The following is a 24,826-nucleotide window of genomic DNA, read 5'->3' as shown; positions in this document are numbered from 1 at the left end:
GATTTATGGTCCAATGGCAACTTGTTGTTGCACCAAACAAGAAAACCTTGACCCTGTGGTCAGCGTCTATACAGGGTCGAAGGGGGGATTACAGGGATGAATGGAATATTTTACTCCTTTTGTTCCTGTTGCTGGCTACATTTTGGATTATTTGTGCATACACCTGAACAGATGGATCTGCTGTGCAGAAGAAACCTAATTAATTTAAACCAAATCCTCATTCATTGCCATTCAGTACTGCATGTAGAGCCATAAATGACTGAGTGAGCACATATAGCAATATCTAAACTGAGGTGGTGACCAGTGCCAAGTCAACTGGGCAGTTACTACCAACAGCAAGCGAGGGGCATGCACCGCCGTCAACTGAGCAAGCTAGAATTTGATATCATTTCCTGCTCTGCACCCTTCCCCCTTTACACTGTGAGAGATTCCCCTGCTGAATAATAGCCACTCTGTTTGCCCCTCTCTCATTTCTCTCCCTCACACACACACAGTTTCTGGGCGGGAGGGGGACATTAGCTAAGTGCCGTGACAATTCTCAGCATGGATCATGATGGGAGATTGAGCACTACAATGGTGTGACCAATCTGCATTCCCGTGAATCCTTCGGGCCTTTGACACGAGTCGCAGGCAAGATTACCTCACTTCCACCGGAACACAGATTGAGCAAAATGCCCCTTAAAATCACCCTATGGTGGCATGCTGAGACCTTTTTCCTCATCACAGAAATGGGAAGAGTTTTAATTGTGTTGAAATCTTTTATTTATTTCAACACGTGTAATTGAAATGTTAAAAGGGGGAGCTTTTTGAGGGGGTTTAGGGGTAACACCAGGAAGTTACTTGACATGGATGAGAAAGATCTAGGGTGACAAATGGGAGGGGGGTCAAAGAGGAAGCTACAGTGTGAGAATGTGAGAGATGTAGAGGGAGGGGGTCTCCTCATAGTCATTTCATTCCACTCGCTACAGCAGTACAATAGCAAGTGGAAAGAGAGAAGAGGGCCCTGTCTATTTAAGCACAAATGAAATTGAGACTATACTAACGCGGGACTCAGGAATGCTTCTACTGGTTTACCGCCATCCCAGCACAGGCCAACATAGGCCTGAACATCCAAGCTTCTGCACAGAGACAACTTGGGCAGTAATGTTATGGCTAGAAACCCACCGAGACAGCGAAGGGTGTTGATAGCCAGGCCGCAGACTCACTGAGCCACGAGTGGACTGTAACATGAAACACTTGTTTTTATCCTTCTTTCTGGAGGAAACCACATTGTATTTTGTGAAGTTGTCTTAAAGCAATAAAAGAACAAAAAAATGTTGCACTCATCTAGCTGGGTCCTGACCTTAAAACTCCTTTCACATTAGTGATATGTGAGATTAAACTTATTCAGTAGGGGCACTCATTATGAGTTACTCTGTTAATGGCAAATTCTGAGCTTTGACAGGTATTGGAAGTAGGTGATTTGTCGTTTTGCAGTTGATAACATGTTTTGAATTTAGAAAAGTAGAGCTCAGTCTAGTCTAAAATCTGTGTAACTTAATGACATTAACTTAAGAAATCATCTAGTTTAAGTCACCTAAACACAAATACTCCTTTTTCAAGAGTAAAACATACAGTTGTACAGTATGCTATGCCTCCGTGTTTAGTGTTTGGCTTTACTTTTGGTGGCTCATAAGGCTGTTACATAGCAATAACTTAGCGACGCCTAGTGGTAATGGGCGGGAACTGCGAGGCCTTCCTGAGATGAAGCTATTAATTTCACATGCAACAATAGCTCAAATGTTGTCGCTGCATTACACTAAACATGTGCCCTCATAATTGTTGTCTCTTTGACTTTGAGTTTTGGTGTTACCCTCTTTGAGATAAAGAAAGAAGTAGGATCTAAGCTCACCTGAATCCCCCCGAGCTCTTTTTGAATTTCTTCTTTGCCTTTTTACGACATGCTCGCCAAGGTTTGGTCAGACTTTGAGCAGAGCTTTCGGGATAAATTACTTTCGCTGAGGTCCTGGTGGCAGGTACAGAAATGTTATATCTTCTGTTAAAACTGACTGAAACGGATTAATTTGGTCCAAGGCAACGTTTTTTTAGCTAACGAGGTCACTGGAACAAAAACAGGCTACGTTTGACAACGTTACTGACCAGACTACATGATATGTTTTAGGATTTTGAAAAACTTTTCTAAACCGGCAAACTTGTATATGAACGTTGGTGGTTACTGCTGGGGCTGCCATTTGTCTGGTTATTTGCTTTTTATGTGTATTTGGTGCAGCAACCCAAATTTGGCCCAAAATGTGACATTCACAACCAAAATGTTAGTCATCAGCTCTGTTCACCTACTGTTTCTTTCAAGATCTTAATCATTGTTTCTTTGAGTTGAAGCTAGAAAGATGTCATTTTATTAATATCTTGATCACTCCAGTCAAAGATTACATAAATTGTGTAACATGTAACTTTTCACATCTGCTAAATCACACAGGAACTTTGTAACTTAAAACACACACACGCACTCACAAACTCAGTCAGGCTTGTGCTGCGGTTATGTGGTGATAATCATCTAGCTCCCACAGGCAGCCAGTTAACTCGAACACCCGGAAAACAAGATATGATGCATTTGTGTTGTGCAAGAGAGAAACGCACACACATTCACTAATATACAGCTGTTGAGTTTAGATAAGAGCTGTCATTGTGAGAAACAGAGGATCCTGAAATTTAGCTGAGGTGGTGACTTGACGTGAACCTGTGGAGTTTTAAAGTAATAGGTATGAGTCTTCTTCTCTTCCTTTATTGTTCTCACCGGGGACATTTGTAGATTGAGTTTGTGGTGAGTGAATGCGAACAGCTGCAGTAGGACTTGAACTCAGGTCCCTGTTACCAGGCAGCCACCTGTGCTTTCACATTTCCTAACCTCAAGGCTGTTTTTTCTTGTGTAGTGCTTAATCTGATGACAAGGTGCAATGTTAAGGGGATATGATGAATAGACTCTTGGGGAGATATTTCAGATCTACAAAGAAGTGTAATGGCTGGCTGAGATTCTTAATTTCTGTGTACCCAGAGTTTGGTGTATTGTATCAGTGGCAAGTTGTTACATTTTTGGTATTGTGTGTTCTGTGATATTCCATTTTGTCTCTCTCAGGCAACTTTGTCACTTTACAAATAAGGAACTTGAGTTTGCAGAGGAAGTTAGTCAATTTGGATTTCTCAATATCTTTCATGTCACTGTTCGTGTATGTTGATACATTTCAAAACCAACTTTGACACTGTTAAAAAGCAGGAAAGAAGCCTTTTAATCTTCAGTACTTTATGGCAGTGTAGGTGGAGTGTCATATGCTGAACTCCTGACGAAGACCATTGTGACACTTGAGCTGTGAGTCAGTGCTGTGCATTCACTTTTCAAGTTTGCAGTTTTTTTGTTCTGACTCAGCTTCCATTTTCTGGCAAAATTCTGCTTTTTAGACCCAGTTTCAATTCACATTTACACTTTTTTTTCACTCTGGAAAAAAAAGGGAGGAAGAAAATCAAATTGACAAACTTTGTCTGTGCTGTCTGCCCGTGACATCACTTCCTGTTGTTACGCTGTAGCAGACAATTGCTCTGTTTCTGCCCATTTATCCTTGGGTAGTAATATTGTCAACCTACGCATCTGTACCTTTTGGTTTCTTTCAACAGGCTGCCTTTCCTATATCTGTGCCCCCTTCTATGGCTGCTGATGACTACAACCCTGTAAGTGTTCCTTCCTTTTTTTTTCCCCGTGTATGACATTTACCTGGGCAGAGTTTGCCTTGTTCTCGCTAATAATTAAATATAAACCATGCTATTGTTTTTTTTTAATGTCGGTACTACTTCTGCTTCTCCTCTGACAAAGTTAAATATTTATAGTAACACGGGTAGATAACCAGTTATGGTCTAGTTTGGTTTGCCTGAGTGTTTTAGTTTAATCTGCCAGGGAGCAAAACGAGTTAAGAGTAAGAGTGTGAGCAGAGAGAGATAAAGTGACAGACAGAAAGTAGTGTAATTACAGATGAGGATGTTAGAGAGTGTTGGGGGGGTGTTACTGTGTGTGGAGATGAAGATAGAGAGAACAGAAGAGAGAGTATGCATGTGACATTCAGGGTGAGAAACAGGATGTTCCAAACAGCGTCCCCTTCTCAGCTTCGGGGTCTGAGTCTGCTTCTGTGTTCCTCTCGTCTCTTGCCTTCTGACTCTGACCCAATGTTTTCCTCCTCCCAAAGGTCTCCCTTAGACACAAACCCAAGAAGAAGAGCCGGGGAGGTAAGTCGTCAACCCTTGAGCTCTCATCACTTTTGTCTCTGTGTGCGACTGTAATTTGGACCCTTGGTGGGCGTGTGAGAAGTGGCAGGGCAATTAGAGTGTGCAGAGGGATTTTACACAACCCGCGCCTACTTTCACTTCAGTTCTTCTCTAGTTTAGCTCTCTGTGACAGTATCTTAGATTCTTCTGAGAAGCTAACTCGAGTTCAGAGTTTTTCTGTTGTTATTGCTGGCTGATTCATTACCGGAACAGGTAGGACGGCTTTAGCAGAACGCTTTTCAGTTTGCAGTTCTGGATGCTGTGTGGGTTTGTTCATTATGCGTATAGAAATGTTAATTTTAGACTCTGCAACATGATTCCTCTAGTGAAGGACTGCACGAGATGGCAAAAAAGATATTGAAAGATTTTAGGATTTGCAGTACGAGTCATAGTTAGTGGAAATGATGCATCACAATTTTTATTTTCACTGAAATAATTATTCATGATAAATCATGATGTGGCATTTGTTGGGGTCTGTACCAAACAAACAAGTTTTCTTACATCTGGAGAACAAGATTATTTGATATGGTATCTCTGCAGCAATTCAGTTTGTCATTATGATGCTGTTTTGTCACACATTTGACCTTCATCAAAATATTTGCTGCAATTTGGATATTGGACTCGGCTATATTGTGTTTTTGGATAACATTTCTATTAATTGTGCAGCTCTACTCTAATGCCATACTAGCTCTCCACATTGCTTCTCGGTGGACAAAAGAGAGGAGGTTTCATTGCATTCACGTGCATGTGCTTTCTGTGCACAGGCAATGGCACAATGAGCAGAAGACGCATCTCGGTCAAAGAGCTGGGTCAGCCAGACCACCAAGGCTGGCTGTACAGGAAGAAAGAGAGCACTGGCTTCTTGGGTATCAAATGGAAAAAGTATTGGTTTGTGCTAAAGAAGACGTCGCTATACTGGTACACAAACCAGCTGGTGAGTAAAATCCACTCTCATCAGAAGACTCACTTATAAAGTAAACATGTTCAAATGGTGCCTAGCGGTTGGCACATTACTAGTAAAGTATAATGAAATAAAAATGATTCTTTTAAAAACAAAAAATAATTCATCAACAGAATATATGATAGGATAAAATAGTGTAACAATTAAATGCATTGGTGAGAAAACAAATATAGGGATTAGGATTGACCCCTAATAATTGAAGGTTTGATGCGTCGATGGGCAGAGCCTGATTCGACTGTCAATCTCACAATATAAGTTTCGCAGCAAAATGAGGATCGTGCCATTTTGGCGATTTTTACATAGAACTACCAGTTTTCTCCCAATAAGTTAATATACTGCCTATTACAGTATAAATTTCAACATGAAATGTTGTAAATAAACATGTAAAAAGAAAAAGGCTTTTAAAAGTAAATACAAAATTACCCTTAAAGAAGGTGTGTGTGTGTGTGTGCGTGTGTGTGTGTCTGCGTGCGTGAGCGCGTGTGTGTGTGGAGCCCTGCAGTCTATGATGTAGCCTAGTGGAGAACCCCAGCCTCACCGCTTTTGTGTTGAGTTGTCCGCACCTCGCGGGACAATCGGATCATTTATCACCATTGATGAACCACACAAAGAATATAGTTTTTAAATAGTACTTGAAATAGACCCACGAGGAACCGCGACCTGCATGCATTTGTCGGCCGCATGCCACGCACGCAAAACTCTGCACACGACTGGAATGCTAGAATGGCAGGCAGAGAGGAAATGATCAACAATAAACCTCAGTTTATCTGTTACGCTACATGTACAGTGTAAGTTACAGTGACTAATGAATAGAGGCTGAAGTTCTGCAGCTTTTTAATTTTCAATCTCAACGAATCCCATGACAAGACTAAAACCACTCGTTGTAAAATTAATATGTTTGGGTTTTGGACTAATAAGGGCAGCATAAGCAAAGGATGTCAGCTTGGGATTTTGAAAGTTGTGACAGTGATCTATATTGTCCGTGTCACTCAGTCCTAAGCCGATTAATTCTAAAGATGTAAATCTTAAAAAACTACTTTTTTCTTCAGAGGCAGAATCATTATACACATTTGGTGCTCTAGTGAGTATTACGTCAGTGGGACCGTGTACATGGCATAGACTGTAGTTTATCTACAGTGTCCATGTTGATTGTAATGAAGGAACCCAGTGCAATGCTGAACCTCATTCATGTTTGTAATAGTTTTGGGGAAACATACAGTATACGGCATAGGAAAAGGCGGTAACAGGCTTTGGCTACAGAACTTGTTCGTAGGATCAATTTATTGTTGGTTTTGGTCTTTTCATGGATTGTTTGACAATATGAAAAATATAAAATATCACTAGACCTATCCTTTAAGCTGCGTGGTTAAAACCATGGTTAATGTAAATAAAGTGTACTGTATATAAACATATAGATACAGGATATAAGTCTGTGTGTTCATCAGATTTACAATACAATTTACATCCAAAAAGAGAGAAAATTATCTTTGTAAATCACACTTAGAAACTTACATCTTGTCCACAACAGAGCAACGAATACAACAAACTGAGCAGGTCATTTTAAAAGGTTGGGATTGTTTCTTGGCAGGTTTTTCTTTCTTTGAACCATGTTTAAATGTGCATAACTTTAAATAGAAGTTCTGCTTGTTGATTGATGCAGTTTACAATGACCTGCATTAAACCGATTATGTTTGGATCTGTACAAATATTCAAATGTTGACTGTAAATCAGCACACAGTTTTCCATGGTGCATTTTATTTACATAATTTTGTTCAAAGTGCTGCAGTGTGCAAAAAATAAAATAAAGCTGCAGCCCCAGTTCTGTCCATTGTAATAAGATCCAATGTAATTACAGTTCTGTTACTACTACATTAATCTGTTTTTAACACATCACACATTTAACACAGATGCACTGTGATGCACCGGCGGCTGCACGTGAGTCATACTTGTTTCTGCCACAGCTGTCTCCCTGCCAGCCAGCAGTGTCACCGTGTTTCCTGAATGTGACGGCGTCACTAATGGCCTGTCAGACTCTGATACAGGCATGCGTAACTGACGTGTCTGATTTACTGGCACTATGACTCCAATCACGTCGACTGGATGTCACCATTGTGGCTGGAGAAAATAGAAGAAGTAGCCTATTGCAATTTAATGGCAGGTGTCGTTGTCAGGAAGTTGTTTAAGATCATCACTTCATTTTAACACTCACTTTTGTTCAATCTGTGTGTTGCAGGCAGAAAAGGCTGAAGGCTACATTGACCTCACCAACTTCATGATTGACAGGGCTATAGAGTGCAAGAAGAAATAGTAAGTTTCTGGTCCATCTCAATCAAAATTATTTTTTCATAAGCCACCCACCACCACCACCAGTGGTTTGAATTAAAAAGGAGCTATATCTATATCGGGACTTGAGTGACATAGAAAGTGTTCCCACACATACTGATAGGAAGTGTGCGGTCTTGAAGCTTTCTAAAAATTATCAATGACATAGAATAAACATGGAGGTTAACTCAAAGTTTTCATACACCAGTAGAAACTTCTTGGCACTGTAGAAACGTGGTCTTTTTGTGCAGATCATCGTAACGGCTCTCTGTTTACTTTCCCTCTTGCAGTGCCTTCAAAGCGTGCCACCCACAAGTCATGATGTTTTACTTTGCTGCTGAGAGCCACGAGGAGATGAACCTGTAAGTCATATAAAAGCACAACACTATATTTCATCAAGGTTTTTTTTTTTTTTGAAAATGTATTGTCAATATATCAAATGTTACTGAGCTGAAAGTACTATTTTTATTTATTTTTTTTTTTTTACCAGATGGTTGAATAAGTTCGGGCTTGCCTCCATTCGGTATGAGCCAACTGAACGAAACCCGGCAGCCGGTGAGCACCCATGACAATTGGAAATGTATTTCTGTTAGCTGTTGCTGTCCTTGAATGAAAAACATCTCCAAGATGACAACTTTTTATAACTTAGAAAAGCAACTTTGTTCTTAGCTTGACATAAATGCGTCTGGGATTTTATCGATTGAGAGCTCAGAGAATTTTCTGTGTGCACACACAAACACTGATACATTTGGTCCGCACTCTGCAGCAGCACTGATCGTTTCCAGTGATCTCAGGGCTTTAATTATAATTTAAACAACTTCCTCTTGATTGAGGTTGTATGTGTCATTGTATGATTTCCGACTTTGTGTGTGTGTATCCTGTGCAGAGTGTTACAGTGAAGCCAGTGATCATGAAGAAGCTGAAAGCACAGAGATTCCCCCGCCTCCGTACTCTGAACAAACCCTGCAGGACACCGTGGATGCACCAGGTCCACCTGGGAGCACACATCAGGTCAGTCATGTCTCTGGCTACATACGTTCAACACTGCACCATCAGTCACAACTATACAGGAGGATGCCATTCACCGATTGTTGTAGTTACTCAATTGATTTATTATAGTATGTTTACTCTGGTCAAGCTGGATTTTTTTTGTTATAAAACACCTGATTTATTTCTATCCAAATGTTTTAAAAATCTGCTGTATTCAACTGAACAAAACCCTTTTTAATTTATGGTAGATTGTAACGTCTGAATGTGGTGTATTTTTCTTTCAGGGTACCCTCCCTCCCCCTTACTCCGCCGCAGTCCCCAGCGAAGCCAACTGTTCCCTATCTTCCCCCGTCAGCACGATGACATCACAGAGCTCCACCTCCTCGCTCGGCAAGCACCGGCAGTCCTGGTTGGACCTGGTCTCGCAGGCGACTCCTCCCACAGCGGAAACGGCAGTGGTGTGCTCAGTTCAGGTACACTCACATCGGACTCCGCATGAGGAGGCGGAAGAAGAGGACAACCCCCAGGTGCTGGAGAGTTCGTCTCACCAGGAAACGGGGTCCATTGAGGAAAGCTCTGCCTCTGAGGGGGAGGCGCAGAGGGCCGTTTCAGGTGCTGAAGAAGGAGGTGAGACTTTTACTCCTTTAATTGGCTGTGGTTTTGTGACTTTTAAAACGGACCTGAATGTCTTAACTTTCTGATAGTTTTATGTTAATTAGTTTTGTTTTGAGCAAACTTTCATTTTAAGGAGACTGTATTTTACCCGTACCCTGTCTCCTTTGTCTGCGACATATTTGTGCAGCAATTATGTGTTTTTTTTGATTTGTATGCAATCAAATTTTTCTGGTACCATTTTGCTTTCTCTGTGACTTGGGGAACTTCCCTGCAGAACATGCAGTTAGTCGATGTAATCTTAGTGATGTGCATGGTAATGATACAATATAACCTGATATTGTTGCAGGGGCTCATGGAACAGGCTCAGATGAGATGGAGAAGCTGTATATTCATCTAAAAGAGGCCAGTCTCTCGCCAATAGGAGATCGTAAACCATCCACGAAAAGGGAATTTAGGGCCTCCTTTATAAAACGCTGTAAAAACCAGACTGTTAATAATAGACTGCACCTTATCAGGACTCTCAACAGCACATTAAAGGTATGTGTTTGCTGGTTTTCCACTTTTGATTTTACATCACAACATTACAGTGTACCCAGCGTGTGAATTGCAAACGAATGTAGGTTATTTTAGAATTTTGGGAGCTTTGTGCTATTATTTCATTTCCCCCAATTTTCTTTGCTCTTTTCTTTTATGGCGCAGTCAAAGGAGGCAGACCTACAGGCAATAGAACAGCTGTTGTCGGACCCAGAGCTTACCTCAAGCAAGTTCAGAGGATGGAAGGAGGCCAATGCACCCCTAGTGCAGGAGATCTGTGTTAAACAGGATGAGCAGGTGGCATTGGAGGCCACAAGAGCTGCCGCATCAGTCATTGCTGCTCCAGTGGTCGAGACCAGTTTATAAAGACTCCTTTTACAAAGTCTGGACTTTGGAGGACTTCATGCTCATATTATTTAGATACACACAAACACACTGCTGTTTTAATTGAGACTACTGTTCCATATCAGCAGTCTTTAAGTGCTGTTCATCAAGTAACTGGATCAATGAAGAAGAGTGTTTTTAGTTTCCAAATGGAGATGGAACAGACCTTATATGATTAGCAAGTGTCTTAGTATTACTTTTACTGTTTGATTTGTAAGATTAGGTCATTTTACAGATACTTGTTTTTATGTTGTAATTCTGTGAACCTATGCATAAACTGTTTTTAATATTTGGAATTACGGAGTACATTGTCCTCTGCATGGAAACACTTTTTTTTTACAGTACGTTTTATCCACTTTTATTTCATCAGTAGTTTTTTGAACATTTTTAATTGTATTCAGTCAATTATTGGTGCCATGCACCATCACTGCCTGTTACACGTGTTTTACAGCAACTGTTTTGAATGATTGATGTGTGTTGTTTTCCCTACAAATTACAGTTTTATACTTATCATGAAGAATTTTCAAGACTGAACGCCAGGGCTTGCTCTAACAGAATAAACGTGGGCCACATAAATGAGAATTTTTAAGAGTCAAAGTGTTAAATCATTTTTACTACAATATAATTTAAAGCCAAAATGTAAGAAACCACCTCATTCAGTAGAAAAGTCTATGTAGTTATGTATTTTACTAAAGTAAAAATTATTTTTGAAAGGAAGAACCTAAATGCAAACATACGTTGGAGTTTTTACACCACAAACACTGACAACTGCAAATGTCATAAAGACTTTAACTATTTTACTATTTAACTATTAATAACCTGTATCGATGGCAAATACACTGTCTGGCAGAATGTAGCAGTATTAATTTGCATCTAAAGGCAGAATGTATGGTGGATAATTCTCAGGAAGAAAGCCCCCACAGCAGACCCAAACCATGTGCTACAGGTAAACAGATGATTAGGAGGTCATTTCAGATACAAACATGGCAGGCATTATGTGACAGCAACTGATTTAGGAAACTTGGGCCAGACAGGGACCTCTGACATAGTGACAACAACTAGCTACTGGAGCCCAACCAAGCTCCAGGTAACGTTACCACTCATTTTTTCTGATTTGCGTTTTATCTGTTATGCACAAAAATTAACTAATTGTAAATAGATGCACATGGATGTGTGATGTTAGTTATCTTTGTCTCAAGTCTGGTATGGAAGTCAGTTTGCTTGTTTGTATACAGGAAAATAAAGTATTATAACAAGAGAGAACATCTTCCACTGCTGCTTTATTTTGATTTCTGTGGTCAATGAGCACAGCAACCTCTGTAGCGTAGACACTGATAGAAAAAAAGACTGTTTGGTACTACTTGTAGTGTTCCAAAGTTGACGCTAGGAGTCGCCGGTCTCTGCAGTTTTCCCATTGAGGTTATGCGCCATATTGGCAGTCTCCTCCATCTCAGCAAACGTCGAGCATGCATGTCTGTAACCGGTTATTGAGGAGATATCTGTAAATATTTACAGTCACCTGCGAGCCGAAATACAACACTATGGAGGCCGTCAAAGCATTTAACAATGAGGTTTGTTTGAATCCCTTGCACAATTCTGAACACATCGACAGTAGAAAACGTTGTCTAATGCACATTTGTGGTGGCTAGTTGGCTAACGTTAGCATCAAGTAACGTTAGCAGAAAAGGAGAGGAGGGTAGTCTCACACAAGGCCGCTGGTTGTGTACAACAATACAGCAGTACTGTTAAGTTATTTAATGTCTAATTCATGTTAACTGTTCAGAGTATTGCCGTGAAGAGAACATGTTCCGTAGCGCACACCGTGTTAGGTTGCCAGTCTATGAGCCAGAAAGGTCCACATACTGGTGCTAACGGTAACTAGCGAGCTAACGTTAGCTACAAGTTAGCAAAACCGCCTCAGTTACGTGATAACTTGGTTAGCTAGCTAACTAGCTAATGATGTAGGTGGGTAAAACACCTCGCACTCACTGCCACTTTGTCATATAATTCTGACTGGATTTGCTTCCTGATGCGCAGTCGCACAGAATATGAATTACTTGATATAACATAGCACACATTTAGACAGCTAGGTTAAGTTAACCGCCAGCTATCAGTGGGCTCAAAGCTAGCAGCGCAACCATATTTCTACATTGACACTAAAGTCTGTCTGTCCTTTGGCATAATCAATGTAAAGGCTGACCTCATTGTCCACTTACAGTTAACAGCTAACTTAATACAAATTGGATTCCACAGTTGGTCAAATAAATTGCGAATAGCTAACGTATTTTGTTTAAAATAGTGTCAACAAATAACATGAGTCAGAGGCAAGCACTCTAACGTGGTGGCTCTCTGAACACAAACACATCCAAAATGAAGGTTTGCAAATGGTGAACACAAAGCATGCAGAAGAAAAGGAATGATGCTTTGGACTACTGCTTGTTCATATAGTAGTTGAATGATTATTAACGTTATGCATTAGTGGTTACAGAACATGACAAAAGATCTTCTCTGTTGTCTCATTTTAATTTTTCAGTTGTACTCATTGAACGAGTACAAGCCACCCATCTCCAAGGCCAAGATGACCCAGATCACCAAGTCTGGAATCAAGGCTATAAAAGTAAGTATGTAGTATTAAAGGATGAGGCAGGTAATGGGGAACTAAAGAATAAAAGACATGCTCTCCTAATCTTTATGTTAAGACAAAAATCAGTGCTTAACTATCCAGCTATGAGCATGGGTTTTCAAGTTTTTATAATAAACCTAGGTGAAATCAATCAGGAGAATAGGTCCACAACCGTTTTTAAATGTGTAGTATGTTACAACTTCAGGCCTTAACACAAGTACTCAACTGAAGTAAACGCATCCACACAAACTAGTACATTCTTTTAGACATCTTATTTACCCTTGTGAGTAGTTGTCTACAGTATTTAGGAATAAGTTATTCAGTTTTTAATAAATTAATTTATTCACTCTGAGACTGTCAAGGGCTTGTATACGTTTTTCAACCTCCGATGACTATATTATTTCACAAATTCCTGTGTTAGTGCAAGGTATTTATATGAGAAGAGCAAGCCAAAACATGTTAGCAGGATGCATATGAGCCTATGTATGTCTGGTTTTGTGAAGACCAAATTTCTATATGGGACTCCCATGATAAGCCATGAACAGAGTTATATTGAAGGCATTAGGTAGAGGGCTGTAGCAGGGTTGAGATTGTGTGGGACTCCATATTAACTATGCAGTGGATGGTGAAAGACAAAAGTTCTAGGAGGCTTGATTAGGGATGCCACTGGTCACAAAGTTGTGAAAACATTGGTGTTACAGATTACACCAGGCATTTTTGAAGAAAAAACATTTGCCAATGATGCTCAATATCTGTAGAGTTACTTTGATATCATCACTTTAGTGGTGCACTTAAAGGTATGTGTGTACATTAGATTGACACAGGAAGTAGGGGTGCAGCACCCCCTAAAACCAGGCATTATAAAAAGTATCAATTGATTAAAAATGTGTGTTGCAGACTCGCAGCACAGAGAGAGCGGGGGGAGCGTGCCAACTTTCCTTGGTCATGAAGCCTAATGTTACTCTACAGTGAAGTGGGCCACCGATAAGGCCATTGCTGATATTTAGAGAGCAGGGAGGCAGGTGGCTGATATATATAATGCAGATAAACAAAGAAAAATTGTTTTTAATGCCATCATTCAATACAGAGTACAATTCGATAAACGTTCTTATCTTTGCCAGTAACATGTTATTTTAGATGGAGTTTGTATTAATTAGTGAAACCAAAAAATACATTGGGTTATGCTGTAGATTTCAGAACGTGACTGGTGTTTGGAGAGTGGGGTACACTTTGTAAGAAGTGATGTCATTCAACTGCATTATTCTCTACAGTACAACAATAGATATTTAACACTAGCTAGTAATAGTTTTAGAATAGATCTGCTGTCATTTAGGATGATTTATTGCCCTCGTGAGTGGAGGTATCGGCCTATTCCGATTATCCCATAATGCCTTATATCGGCCCAGTTAATCAAGAACAAGTTAATCAAGACTGCAGCCTGGAGTCTCTGTTAACAGTGACAGACGTTATACGCTCATCTCTTCTATGAACTGTTTGTATCCTCGCTGCGCTGCATTAGAAGGTGTTGCCTCCAGATACTGTCACTTTCGTCAGACAGTTTGTCTCATTAACATTGTCAGGTTCCCTATTAGCATTGGTCCAAATCCAAAATATTGATAAATAGGCGCTTTTGTGTTTCGTTTTGACATCAAATCCTCCATCCACCATCATCTTGTCTGTCAACTCTCCACTTTCAAGTGAAACCTGACTGCTGCTGCTGCTGTACAGAGCAGACACTTTCAGTTTATAATTGTAGCGTGCGTTGTCCGACTAAGTATTGATATCACGTTTTTTATTGATGAAAATCAATGAAAATTATCTAATTGAATGTGGAGGATGGTGGACAAGTAATGTAATCGGTGTGTTTTTTTTAGTAAATAAAAATCAGAACGCTAAACCATAGCGCAGCAGTTCTTGTGAAACTATATTTTCCAGAGTTTCTGCTGCGTAAGCCATTGATAGCGTAGACCCCTGGTTCTCAAAGTAGGGTCCTTGAGGGGATCCAGGTGTCCCCAGCAAAAAGGGAGTCATGTATTTTCACCATAATTCTATCCATAAGTAACAATGACAGAATGTGTGACTGTTTTAGTTACGGGTTTCATACACTTTCTGTAATGAAACATCTTAAAGCAAAAATCGTATCAAATGGGGGCCGTCGTCTGAATTGTGTTAGTTTAGGGTAAAATGTTATAGACCATACATAGTGTATACATTATATAGTATAGAGACATAGGACTAGTTTGAGATTGGTGTTCTGTCTCACTGGACAACATGCGGGGTTGTTAAAGTTACCTTATCAGTGCACAGTGATGCAATTGAAAGATCAGATCGCTCTGAAAAGTCTGCTGGTCTGGCATATTCACCTGTTGATTGGAGGATCTAAAATTTGGCATTCACAAGTCTGCTGCTGCACAGAAATTCATAAATAAGCTATGCCATGTTGTTCACAAAAATGTATTTTCAAACATTGCAAAGTGACTGTAACATTTAGCACCAAGAGTATAAATTCATTAGCTGTAGTTAAAGCAGTAGGCCTTTTTCACAACAGATATTTGTACTTTTCATTGTAGGGACTGCACAGATATTTTGGCTCCGTTCTATCCCGCCAAGTCAGTACAGTGAGCCAGCATGCACAAAACCCGGAACCTAAAACCAAGCAGCTAAATGTATTTCTGCCATCACTGATTTTATAATTTACACACTTCTTTATAATGTATGAATAGACAAATTGTTTTGAGGAGTTGTGATGACTGCTGAAGAGCTAATTCTTGGTTTAGAAGCCTTATTAGAGGCTCAGTGTTACATTAAAGCTGACTGCTTGATTTCATACAGATCAGAATCTACACAGACAAAAGAACAACTGTGGAATTGCTTGTACATGCGTGTGTTACTATGGGTGGTTAAAATGTTCTTGACACTGAAATAGTATAACTAGACACAGTTGATTTGTAAGTATTTTAACACTGTGTCCACACGGCAGCAGCTTCAGCCCTCTGCTAGTGTCTACACTGGACATGCTTAGTCAGAGTACTGCCGTGTGGTCACCTGTATTTTGGTAGCAGTCAGTAAAAAGTCTTATACACAAACACTGTAGTTAGGCTCGTACAATAGAAGAAAATGGAGTCGAAGCTTTAAAAGCCCCTTAGGGTCGTGGTGACATATGCAAATCAAGTGAAAAGTGAGCTGTTGGGCGATTGGGCCAGTGTAGACAGCTACATTGATTAAAACAGAAGCCTATCTGTTCTGTAAAACAGGCGTGACACAAAGGGCTGAAACATATCTTTTGTAGACAACCTGTTGGACAACCTGACCTTAACAGAAGAAAACATCATCAGTTTATGATTGAATGTTGTGTGTGAGTATTAAATAAGGTTTTAAAGATCTTAAAATATTAAGTTGCAAATCCTGGACCTAATTTTGCTCATTGGTGAGGTTTTTATTAAACCTTCTGTGACATGGCCTTATAAACATATTTGTTAAGTATTACATTGAACTAACAGAACTATGTGGTCACCTAGTGTATGGTCTGCCCATTCAAACCTTAAAAGTAGCGTTATTGAAAATACTATCCCACACCTCAGTCGGAATTAACAAACAAAAAACGCGCAAAAGCATTGCTCTACACTCTTAAAAATAGATAGTTCATGCGTGATATTTTGGTTGCTTCAGCTTTTATTTCCTGTCTAAAATTCTGCATATGATAACACAGCAATAAAAAAACAGTTATGTAGAGTTAGTAACTCAACACAATGCATGAGCCATAACGTGATTATTTCTAGGCTCATGGAAACACAAGTTTTAAGCAGTGACATGATAAAGGTGTGTTTTAAAATGATAGTCATCGAGTGATTTTCATACACATACACAAAAACTGACCAAGTCCATCTGCTTATAGTTCACCTGAACTGCTCAGCATTGTTTCTACAAGGGATACAGGCCAAGACTGATGATATTATTTTATAAATTATTATTACAACAACACGTGAATTATTTGAAGATTTCAAGGCCTGAGAGATCAAGTCCAGGACTCCAGTCCTTAACCATAAAACCTCTGATAATGTGTTTCCTCGTCCTGTTTGAACTCTTGTTTCTAAAGGAATTGCTGTGCTTTTGGTGTATCTGTAACCTTATGTTGCTTGTGAATAACACCCGTTTCCCCTTCCCTCAGCAGCTCTCCCAGCTCCCCCAAAGCACTGAAAGTGAAGCAGGAGGATGGGGTGGAGAGAGTTACAAAGAGATAAGAGAATCCCTAACCAGCTTAGGTAGGAGTATGGGTTGTTTCACAAGGAAGATGGAAGAAGACTAAAATAATTTAAACTTAATTTGCTCCCACACACCCAGAGCAGCGGGGACATGCTGTCACCACTGATGTGGGCTGTACTCCCCCTCTGGTTGTCAAACGTTGGTCGATGTTGGCTTTGAGTTCTTGATTGTGTTGGAAGCTGAAGGTGCTATCTAGATCATTTCATTCTTGAATTGCCTCATGACAGTATGTGTGTTGTCTAGTCAATGCATCTTTCTTTCTTGGTAGTCGAGTCAGAAGATTTTCTGTGTTGCTTCATACTATAAATTGTGATGGGGCTTGAGCAATCATTTGTTGGTGTTGGGTTTTTAAGTTCAGGAGTTTTGAGAATGCAAATAGACAAGTTGCTGTTGGTGACCTTTGGGTTAGATCCAAATTCTTTAAAGTGCTACTTTAACACTAAACACACAATTTCAGTAATTCAACGTAATGGATGTGACAAATATTATTTTCAGGTGTTCTTCATAAAACACACCTTGTGCAGAATCTTTTAGTTTGTTTTTTAGTTATTTTTTATATCAGTGTTGCATTAATGACATCATCCATTAACATGGTAATCTCACTTGTCCCTGAGGGTTTTGTCATCTTCAAGTGCAGAAACCTTGAATGTTTGTTTTGACAGAGCAGCAGTGATCGGTGACTTCTGCACACACACAATGTGGCTGTATTTTTTCATGTTTGCAAATATGGTTTTCAAGAACTTGAAGACGTCTAATCTGCTTTAGTATTTAAAATACAATTCAAGTGCTGATTTTAACATCAAATTAGGGCTGTCACTTAAAAATAATCAAGTTCAAATGAAAGGTTGTTTCTCAGAGAACCTAACTGATCACTTTAGATTTGTTGTCTTTGCAGTGATACTTTTAAAAAAACATTTTAAGGCAGCAAACAGCTATACCATTATCCACAATTTTTCTGTTTATGGTTCGAATCTAAAAAGCTTTTACACATTACTTTTTTGAAGGTTTGCTGTCATGATCATCCGTCCAACACACCTTGTTGGTTCCCTCCATTTTGCGCTAGAGAAGAGAACAATAGTCTAGTTTACCAATAGGGCAACAGGACATGCAATAGATGAGACTGCATTTTACAGATGTACTCCACTGTTGCTGATAACACAGCAATTTTGAGTTAGTATTACTATATTATATATTTAGTATTAATATTTTATTACAGACATATAATTTTCCCCTGTGTTGAAACACTTGTGAAAATGATGAACAAAAAGTGACAGCCCTATATTAAATGTGGATGGTCACCTGTAAGTCAGAGGGAAGACCTGGCAGTGGACTGGACTCTTTGACTCGCGTTATCTGTATCTCACTTTTGCACTAGGGCGTAAAACGTTTGTGCTAATGGTTGATGCCCGTTATTATCAGCCATTACATGAACTCTCTTGTGCTGACTTCAGTACACAGCTACTGACAAGGAGACTAAACTAGGCTTTGCTGGGCTTACACCCTATACTGTGTCAAATGAAAGACGTGACCACAGATGCAATGCCTATTAACAGCTTTTCAGCTGGAGATGGCTGTCTCTGTTCTTTTAGCGAGGTGTGTGCCTGGTTCGTTGTCTACATTGTATGTGTCTTCCCCCTCTTCCCGAACAGAAAGGGCTGTGGTAATCAATCTTGTAAACAGTCCTCTGGAATTCTTATGTGTGGTTTTGCAGCAATCCCAGTCTGTGCTGTATTTTGTGGTTTGGGCACTTTTAGGACCAAATATGACCTGTGATGGATTCAGACAGAGAGATGTTTAAGAATAGGGCTGCAGCTTTTGCTTATTTTAGTAATCGTGTATTCTGGTGATAATTACATTAATTAAAGCGAGTAATTGGTTAAGAGATACTTTAGCTATATTAAAGAGCAATAGTAAATATACAAAAGAGAAAATGAAACGGGTCTCTTAAAATGATAAACTAAAACTCATTTAGTGCATTTTGCATTCTCAGTTTCAAAGAAAAAAATGCTGAACCACTGTATTGATTTATGTTGTTAACTAGCCATAATTAACAGAGCCTACATTCTTTAATAGCCTTTGCTGAAATGATAAAGCATAAGACGTGCTATTGTGGCAGGCTAGATCATTTTTACAATAAACACACTTTACAGAGTTTTTGTGGATACTTTGTCGTTTTCTCTTTCTAGTCTGCGCTTTCAAATCACACCAAAGACGCTCTGAACCTTCTCAGATCACACACAGCTTAAGTGCGTTGTGTGACAGTAATAGTCATCCATGCGAAACACATTGCAATGTATATAGTTACATGGATTAAACACAGCTCCAAAGCAAATAATTTGAATCGATGATTTTTAGTTATCGAGTTACTCGAATCGTTTCAGCCCTATATCAGACAAAGTGTTTATTGAGGTTTTGTATGTAAGAGTAAATGTACTAGTTGAGCTAGCAGGACAACATTAATGAGAAATTGTTAAATATGAAGTTATATAATTTAACATATGCTTCCAAATGTACCTTTGGTTTACTTTATGTAAATACTGCCAAAAGATTACAGAAAATTTAGATATACATCTTTTTAACAAAACGGCTACCTCTAACAGACCTTTAAATGTTAAAATCTTTATGGCAAGTAAATGATTATAACAATACTACCGGCATTAATTACTGACTGGCCACACACCATTTTTTTTGCCTCTTAATGGCTGTTGTTGTCTGAACTTGCAAGGTACAATGGGATTCATTTTTCAGATTTAGAATTAATACTTGTTTATTATGTGTTATTATGTATACTTGTTAATTTTCCTCTAGCTAAGATCCACTTGGTGGAACATTCAGTCTGTCACTACTTTTATATTTGGCAGGCATGGCACACAGTGACTAGCATTCATCAAGTGTCAAAGAATAAGAACTAATCTAAAATCAGTTATCTTTTTTTTTTTTTTCATAATTATATAAATGTGTGGGATTATATAAATCAGTGATTCCTCGATTAGCGCTCCTCTGCTTACTTGATAAACATAGCACAATTTATCCATTAAACTCTGTACAATGACATTTGTTTAATTTTACAATAAATATTATCCCCAAATCACTTGAAAGAAAAGATTATTACTGTAAATGATAAAGTAGTGGTCAGGGCCATTTTATTGAGCTCAATTGAAGAGAAAATCAGGATTTTATTATAGGCCCTAATTTCCTCTGTAATATTAATGTATTGATCAGATTTTAGGAGTTATGTCTCCCTTTGTTATGATACACTGTACATTTGATAGCAGCCGTTATTACCTAGACCAGTGGTTCCCAACCTGGGGTCCCCTCAGGGGGGCGCCAGAGATCACGGGGTGCCCAAAGCTTTATCTGTTTTGAGGTTATCAAAAAAACTTTGATTTGCTCACTCACACACACCTAGCCTGCACCTCTGGTCTCTCACGGCAAACACGGCGTTCAGTTTTCAAGTGCACCACAAGTGTATTGAAACTGAAACTTAATGTTAGTAAGTGACATCTGCAGTGGTGCGTTCACTGTCGCTCCGTAATGTAACATTTCCTGCGTGTCCGTTAACGTAATACCAGATGACCTCTTTATGAGAGTGGTTATTTGTGATTGACAGGGTATTACTAGTTCTCTGCGTGATAATGTATCACATGGAGCTCTTAAGACGCACTCAAATAGAAGCAGAAAATTTGATATTCCTGTGCATTCAGAGTAGTGTCTCATGCTCCGAGAAGACGCCACAAGGTTAAACATCTTGGAGTAAATGAGATCTTCTCACTATAAGGATAGCTCACAGTTTGACAATGTGTGCAAATGACCACCTGATTGCACCTTTAGCACTTTTTTTCACCCACATTTTTGTCATAAGAAAATAGCAATGAGTTCCCAGATTCTTGAGAAAAAAGCTCTTAAAAATAATTATTACATTGGTCCATAATAGGAACTTAAAGGTGCTGCACACCCATTGTATACATGCACAGGTGTTCTCACTTGTTTAGGCTCCAACTGTTTGAGCATGAACAGCAGAATCAGACGGTTTAATAAATCTGTAAGTCTGTCCATGCTAAAACAGTCTGAGCCTAAATAAGTGTGGCTTCAGTCTGATTGAACTTTGACACGCAAAATCACGGGGCTTGCCGGTGTCCAGCCAATTTGAAGGGGATTGGGATTGACCTGTCATTCAGGAAATATTGATTGCCTCTTTTCACAGAAGATGTTGTAACGTGTAACAGTAGGAAAAGCACAGGTGCAAATTATCATCATTAAAATTAATGATGACGGAATTTCACTTGGCTGTTTTGACTTCAGTCTCCTGGTATTGTGCATACTGGCTTCCTGTCACACTGCCAAGGCTTACTTGGAGACTTGTATAGAACAAAGCAATTGTTAAGTAAAAAGTAACGCTAGGGCTTCTCGATTAGGGCAAAAATCATTATCACGATTATTTTGGTCATAATTGAAATCAGTATCATTAACACAATTATTGATTGATTTTTTAGAATAACATCATGCATTTAGTGAACTATTAAAATTTAATTTAATATATGCATCATCCAAAAGGAAATAGTAATCAGTTATTTTTAAACTGCATTTTAGAGACAAGAAGAGGAAGACAGCAATTCTGTGTGTGTCTGCCTAATTTGCAACATTGTGGACTGCTGTTGATGACCCGCTACCCAAGATAGCTCACACACTTAATGCCTACAACCCTACCTACACTGTGTCCTGCTTTTACCGCACCACCCAAGTATATTTCATCAGGTGAAATGTGGTCTGACCATGTCTTTTGGGCAGAAAAATCATGATTTTTAGTGCATGATCTGGAAATATCACTTGATTCTCAGCGTAGTTCCACCCACCAGCCAGAAAAACTTGTGGGTGCAGGGTCAATATATTTCCAACAGTTAAGAAAAATAATGTTTAAAATGCGTTTGTCATTTCTGTTGTGGCCCTCAATGCACTTACACAACTACAGTACAGCCACTTACTTTGCCTGATTAGACCTCTTCTCAAGGCTCTGGGCATTGTACCAACTGTGCTTGATTAACATAGAAGGGATGACTCACGCCTAGCGTTGCCAGTATACTGGCTTTACGGTCTACCATAATGTGAAAATGTACAGTTATCATACTATGTACATTAATGAATTCTACCCTATTAGTCTTATTAAAGATATATTTAAGTTTACATCAACTTTTACCACTGCCAATACTTAATATAAGAATAATATTTGTGAAATTGTGATAGTTTGTTCAACTCCCCAAAAAACTGTTTTCATTCTATTTAACTGATAATAATAATAATTGTGTAATACCGTGACATTTTCTGAGACTGATATTGTACGGTGAAAATCTCACATCGTTGCAACCCCTCTCAACCTTTATCATTCTCATTAGTGCATGGAGTTTGGTTACTGCAGTTTTCAGCAAAATCTGCCCAAGCTCAACATGAATACCTGTGTGCAGGACCTTTTTAAAGTGTTTATGTACTATAAAATGTTGCTGTCTTTGTCCTGATATAAATATAACAGAGGTTCCCCCACAGTCTTTAAATCTCCTCCACTGTAAAAAGAATATTAGTACTTCTTTCTATGCTGATGTTTTAACTCTAACCAATTTGTGTAGTAGCAGAGACTGATAATACGTTTCGTGCGTCCTGCCCTGCTTGTTATACAACTCCTTGTGCTAAAATAATTAAATTAATACACCTTTAAAATACATCATGCGAACAACAGCTGATTACTGTAGATTTTATCTTTTTCATGGTTTCTTAGATATACCAATAGCATACTCGAAGTGAATCAGAATAGAATTTTAAAAATCGATGATTATAACACCAAGCTGAACTCGGTGTAGTGATACGTTTTGTAAAGTGGCAATAAGATGTATGACTGTGAAATTGGTTGCATAGTCTGATGAAAAGTAGGCGCCTTCATAAAGAAGTACTTAGTTCTAAGTGCGTCCACATTTTTGTAGCATACTCAAAATAGTAGTATACTGTAACTTACAGAAATAGTCAATATTAGGGTTGAACAATTTTGGAAAAATATTTATTTGCAATTATTCTGACTGATATTGAAGTTGCGATATAATTTGCAATATTGGAGGGAATCATTATTTTTATATAATTCTTATTTTCATTAAACATTTAAATGAAAAGGGTGTTGTTTTTGCAAGGATCTGTACCAAACAAAGATGCTTTCTTAAGTCTAGAATATGATGCGCAGGCATAGACATCTCTGCAGCACGATATTTAATTTAAAATGGCTTTTTGAGGCACATTTTGCCTTTAACAAATATTGCACCTCCTGCGATTTGAAAATTGCAATAGGACATATTGTGAGATTTTGATTAATTGGACAGCCCTAGTCAAAATGAATGCCAAGAGTACTGTAAGCACAAAGACTGATTAGTTTGATCAACATCTCCCAACATGACACTGTTTTTTCTTTGGGGCATTTAGGGTAGCATTTAGGTACTAACTGTTGAGTACATACAGTACATATAGCTCTGGCATTCAAGCATTCAAATAGATTTAAACTGCATATTGTATTTGATGTAGTTAGACTGTATGTCTGCTTGTCTATCACCAAACTTGAAACTTGTGTTATTGTTAAAGCTACACTGGTGACTGCGATGACGCATATTTACCTTTTCGCTCAGGTCAGTTTCTCTCTCTTTGTTCTTGAGTATTGTGTAGCATTACTTCCACCAGACTGACCAACTAGTTATAAGGACTGTACCAAATGTAATTTTTTACGGGGTTCCTACTCAGTGTTTGAATGTATGGAATTTGATTTTAGGGTTAGGGGTAGCCAGCGCTGATGCAAGAATAATGCTGTCTCAATTCGGGTACTTCCTTTATTATACTAACATGCAGTACACTGCGTACACTATGTACTTACTTGCTTTGTGCGTTAATTTCGACAGGGTAGTGTTGTCTCAAATCAAACATTGCAGTTGTGTACTAACCGGAAATGACTATCACAAGATTGCGCAATACCCCCAGCACAGAGTCCGCTTGCAGAGCTCCAAAATAACAGCCAGGCGTTATCACCCAAAATAAAATGCTCAGAATCAGGTTTATTGACACGTTTTAACTTACAAGGAGTTTGCTTTGGAATATTGGTGCATTAATAAGAATGATATAAAATAAAATAAAAGCAATAGAAAGCAAGTATTGTAACCACGACTGTACACTAACAATGTAATGTCTGATTTAATAACGTAACGACAGTCCCCCTTTCATACTATTTCTGTTGTTCATTTTTTCAAGTTTCACAAGCCAAGAATTTTCTCTACATCACCAGCCTGATGTCCCTTTTTTTGACATAAATTACACAAAATGTAATGACAGAATAACAGCAGTATGAACATTAAAACTGTTTTACAGCTGTGGTTTCCTCTGATGTTGTTGCTGGACTCGTCTGCTGTGTTGGCTGCAGCGGTCTGTGTGACTGTGGGAGCAGAGGGCTCTGTGAGCCGGTTCATGAGCTTCCCCCCACCGGTGTAACCACCTTCATTTGTGGAGCTTCTCAACTCCAAAAACGTTTGAGTAAATCTTTGATTTGCCATCAATTTTTGTAAAACTGCCAGCATTTGACATCTACACAGTTGACTTGGATTTAGTGATGAAATGGTGTACTAACCTTGTAAACGACGTTCTGTTGTTGGCCTCAATCGCTGCTGCTTTCCACTTCTCCCGTGTTGTTGGTCCCGCCCCCTTCTGCTACGTAGCTAAAATGGCGGTCACTGAGGGTGAGAAGTGTCCAGTGTTCCACACTCAACTTTTTGGCCGTTATGAGTGCACCGTCCGGTTACTCACAGTGCACT

The 24,826-nt window shown here is 39.0% G+C and overlaps 2 protein-coding genes across 6 annotated transcripts in view; both read left to right on the top strand.

Moving 5' to 3' along the window:
- The first annotated feature begins 1,732 nt into the window (after window positions 1-1,732).
- ipcef1 (interaction protein for cytohesin exchange factors 1) lies at window positions 1,733-11,377 on the top strand. Of its 2 annotated transcripts, none has more exons than XM_046062869.1 (11): window positions 1,733-2,015; window positions 3,667-3,720; window positions 4,230-4,269; window positions 5,073-5,242; window positions 7,503-7,576; window positions 7,882-7,953; window positions 8,082-8,146; window positions 8,478-8,602; window positions 8,866-9,208; window positions 9,543-9,733; window positions 9,896-11,377. In XM_046062869.1, exons 1-11 carry the CDS (start codon window positions 1,941-1,943, stop codon window positions 10,094-10,096), a joined length of 1,410 nt encoding a protein of 469 aa, XP_045918825.1. In that variant the 5' UTR covers window positions 1,733-1,940; the 3' UTR covers window positions 10,097-11,377. The 2 variants fall into 2 exon arrangements, with proteins under 2 accessions (XP_045918825.1, XP_045918826.1); XM_046062870.1 differs by lacking the exon at window positions 1,733-2,015 and adding an exon at window positions 2,533-2,759.
- Window positions 11,378-11,518: 141 nt separating this feature from the next.
- scaf8 (SR-related CTD-associated factor 8) overlaps window positions 11,519-24,826 on the top strand; it is a 31,323-nt gene continuing 18,015 nt past the window's right edge. The window contains exons 1-3 of one of the 4 annotated variants that reach the window (XM_046062513.1): window positions 11,644-11,685; window positions 12,648-12,731; window positions 16,906-16,999. Coding sequence is in view for 2 of the 4 variants with exons in the window: in XM_046062511.1 (XP_045918467.1) it covers window positions 11,656-11,685; window positions 12,648-12,731 (114 nt within the window). In the remaining 2 variants the exon portion in view is untranslated. Of the gene's footprint in view, window positions 11,686-12,647; window positions 12,732-16,905; window positions 17,000-24,826 lie in introns of those variants that run through there. The other 3 variants (XM_046062511.1, XM_046062510.1, XM_046062514.1) reach the window with 3 other exon arrangements.

Source organism: Micropterus dolomieu, linkage group LG11 (genome assembly GCF_021292245.1).
Source record: "Micropterus dolomieu isolate WLL.071019.BEF.003 ecotype Adirondacks linkage group LG11, ASM2129224v1, whole genome shotgun sequence".
Lineage (NCBI taxonomy): Eukaryota > Metazoa > Chordata > Actinopteri > Centrarchiformes > Centrarchidae > Micropterus > Micropterus dolomieu.
This window is presented reverse-complemented; position numbering and strand designations above follow the sequence as displayed.

Coding starts and splice junctions, on each gene's coding strand:
- ipcef1 (XM_046062869.1), top strand. CDS start 1,941: ATGCTCGCCAAGGTTTGGTCAGACTTTGAGCAGAGCTTTCGGGATAAA. Junction 7,577..7,881: donor ATAGAGTGCAAGAAGAAATA/GTAAGTTTCTGG, acceptor TCCCTCTTGCAG/TGCCTTCAAAGCGTGCCACC. Junction 8,147..8,477: donor TGAACGAAACCCGGCAGCCG/GTGAGCACCCAT, acceptor TATCCTGTGCAG/AGTGTTACAGTGAAGCCAGT.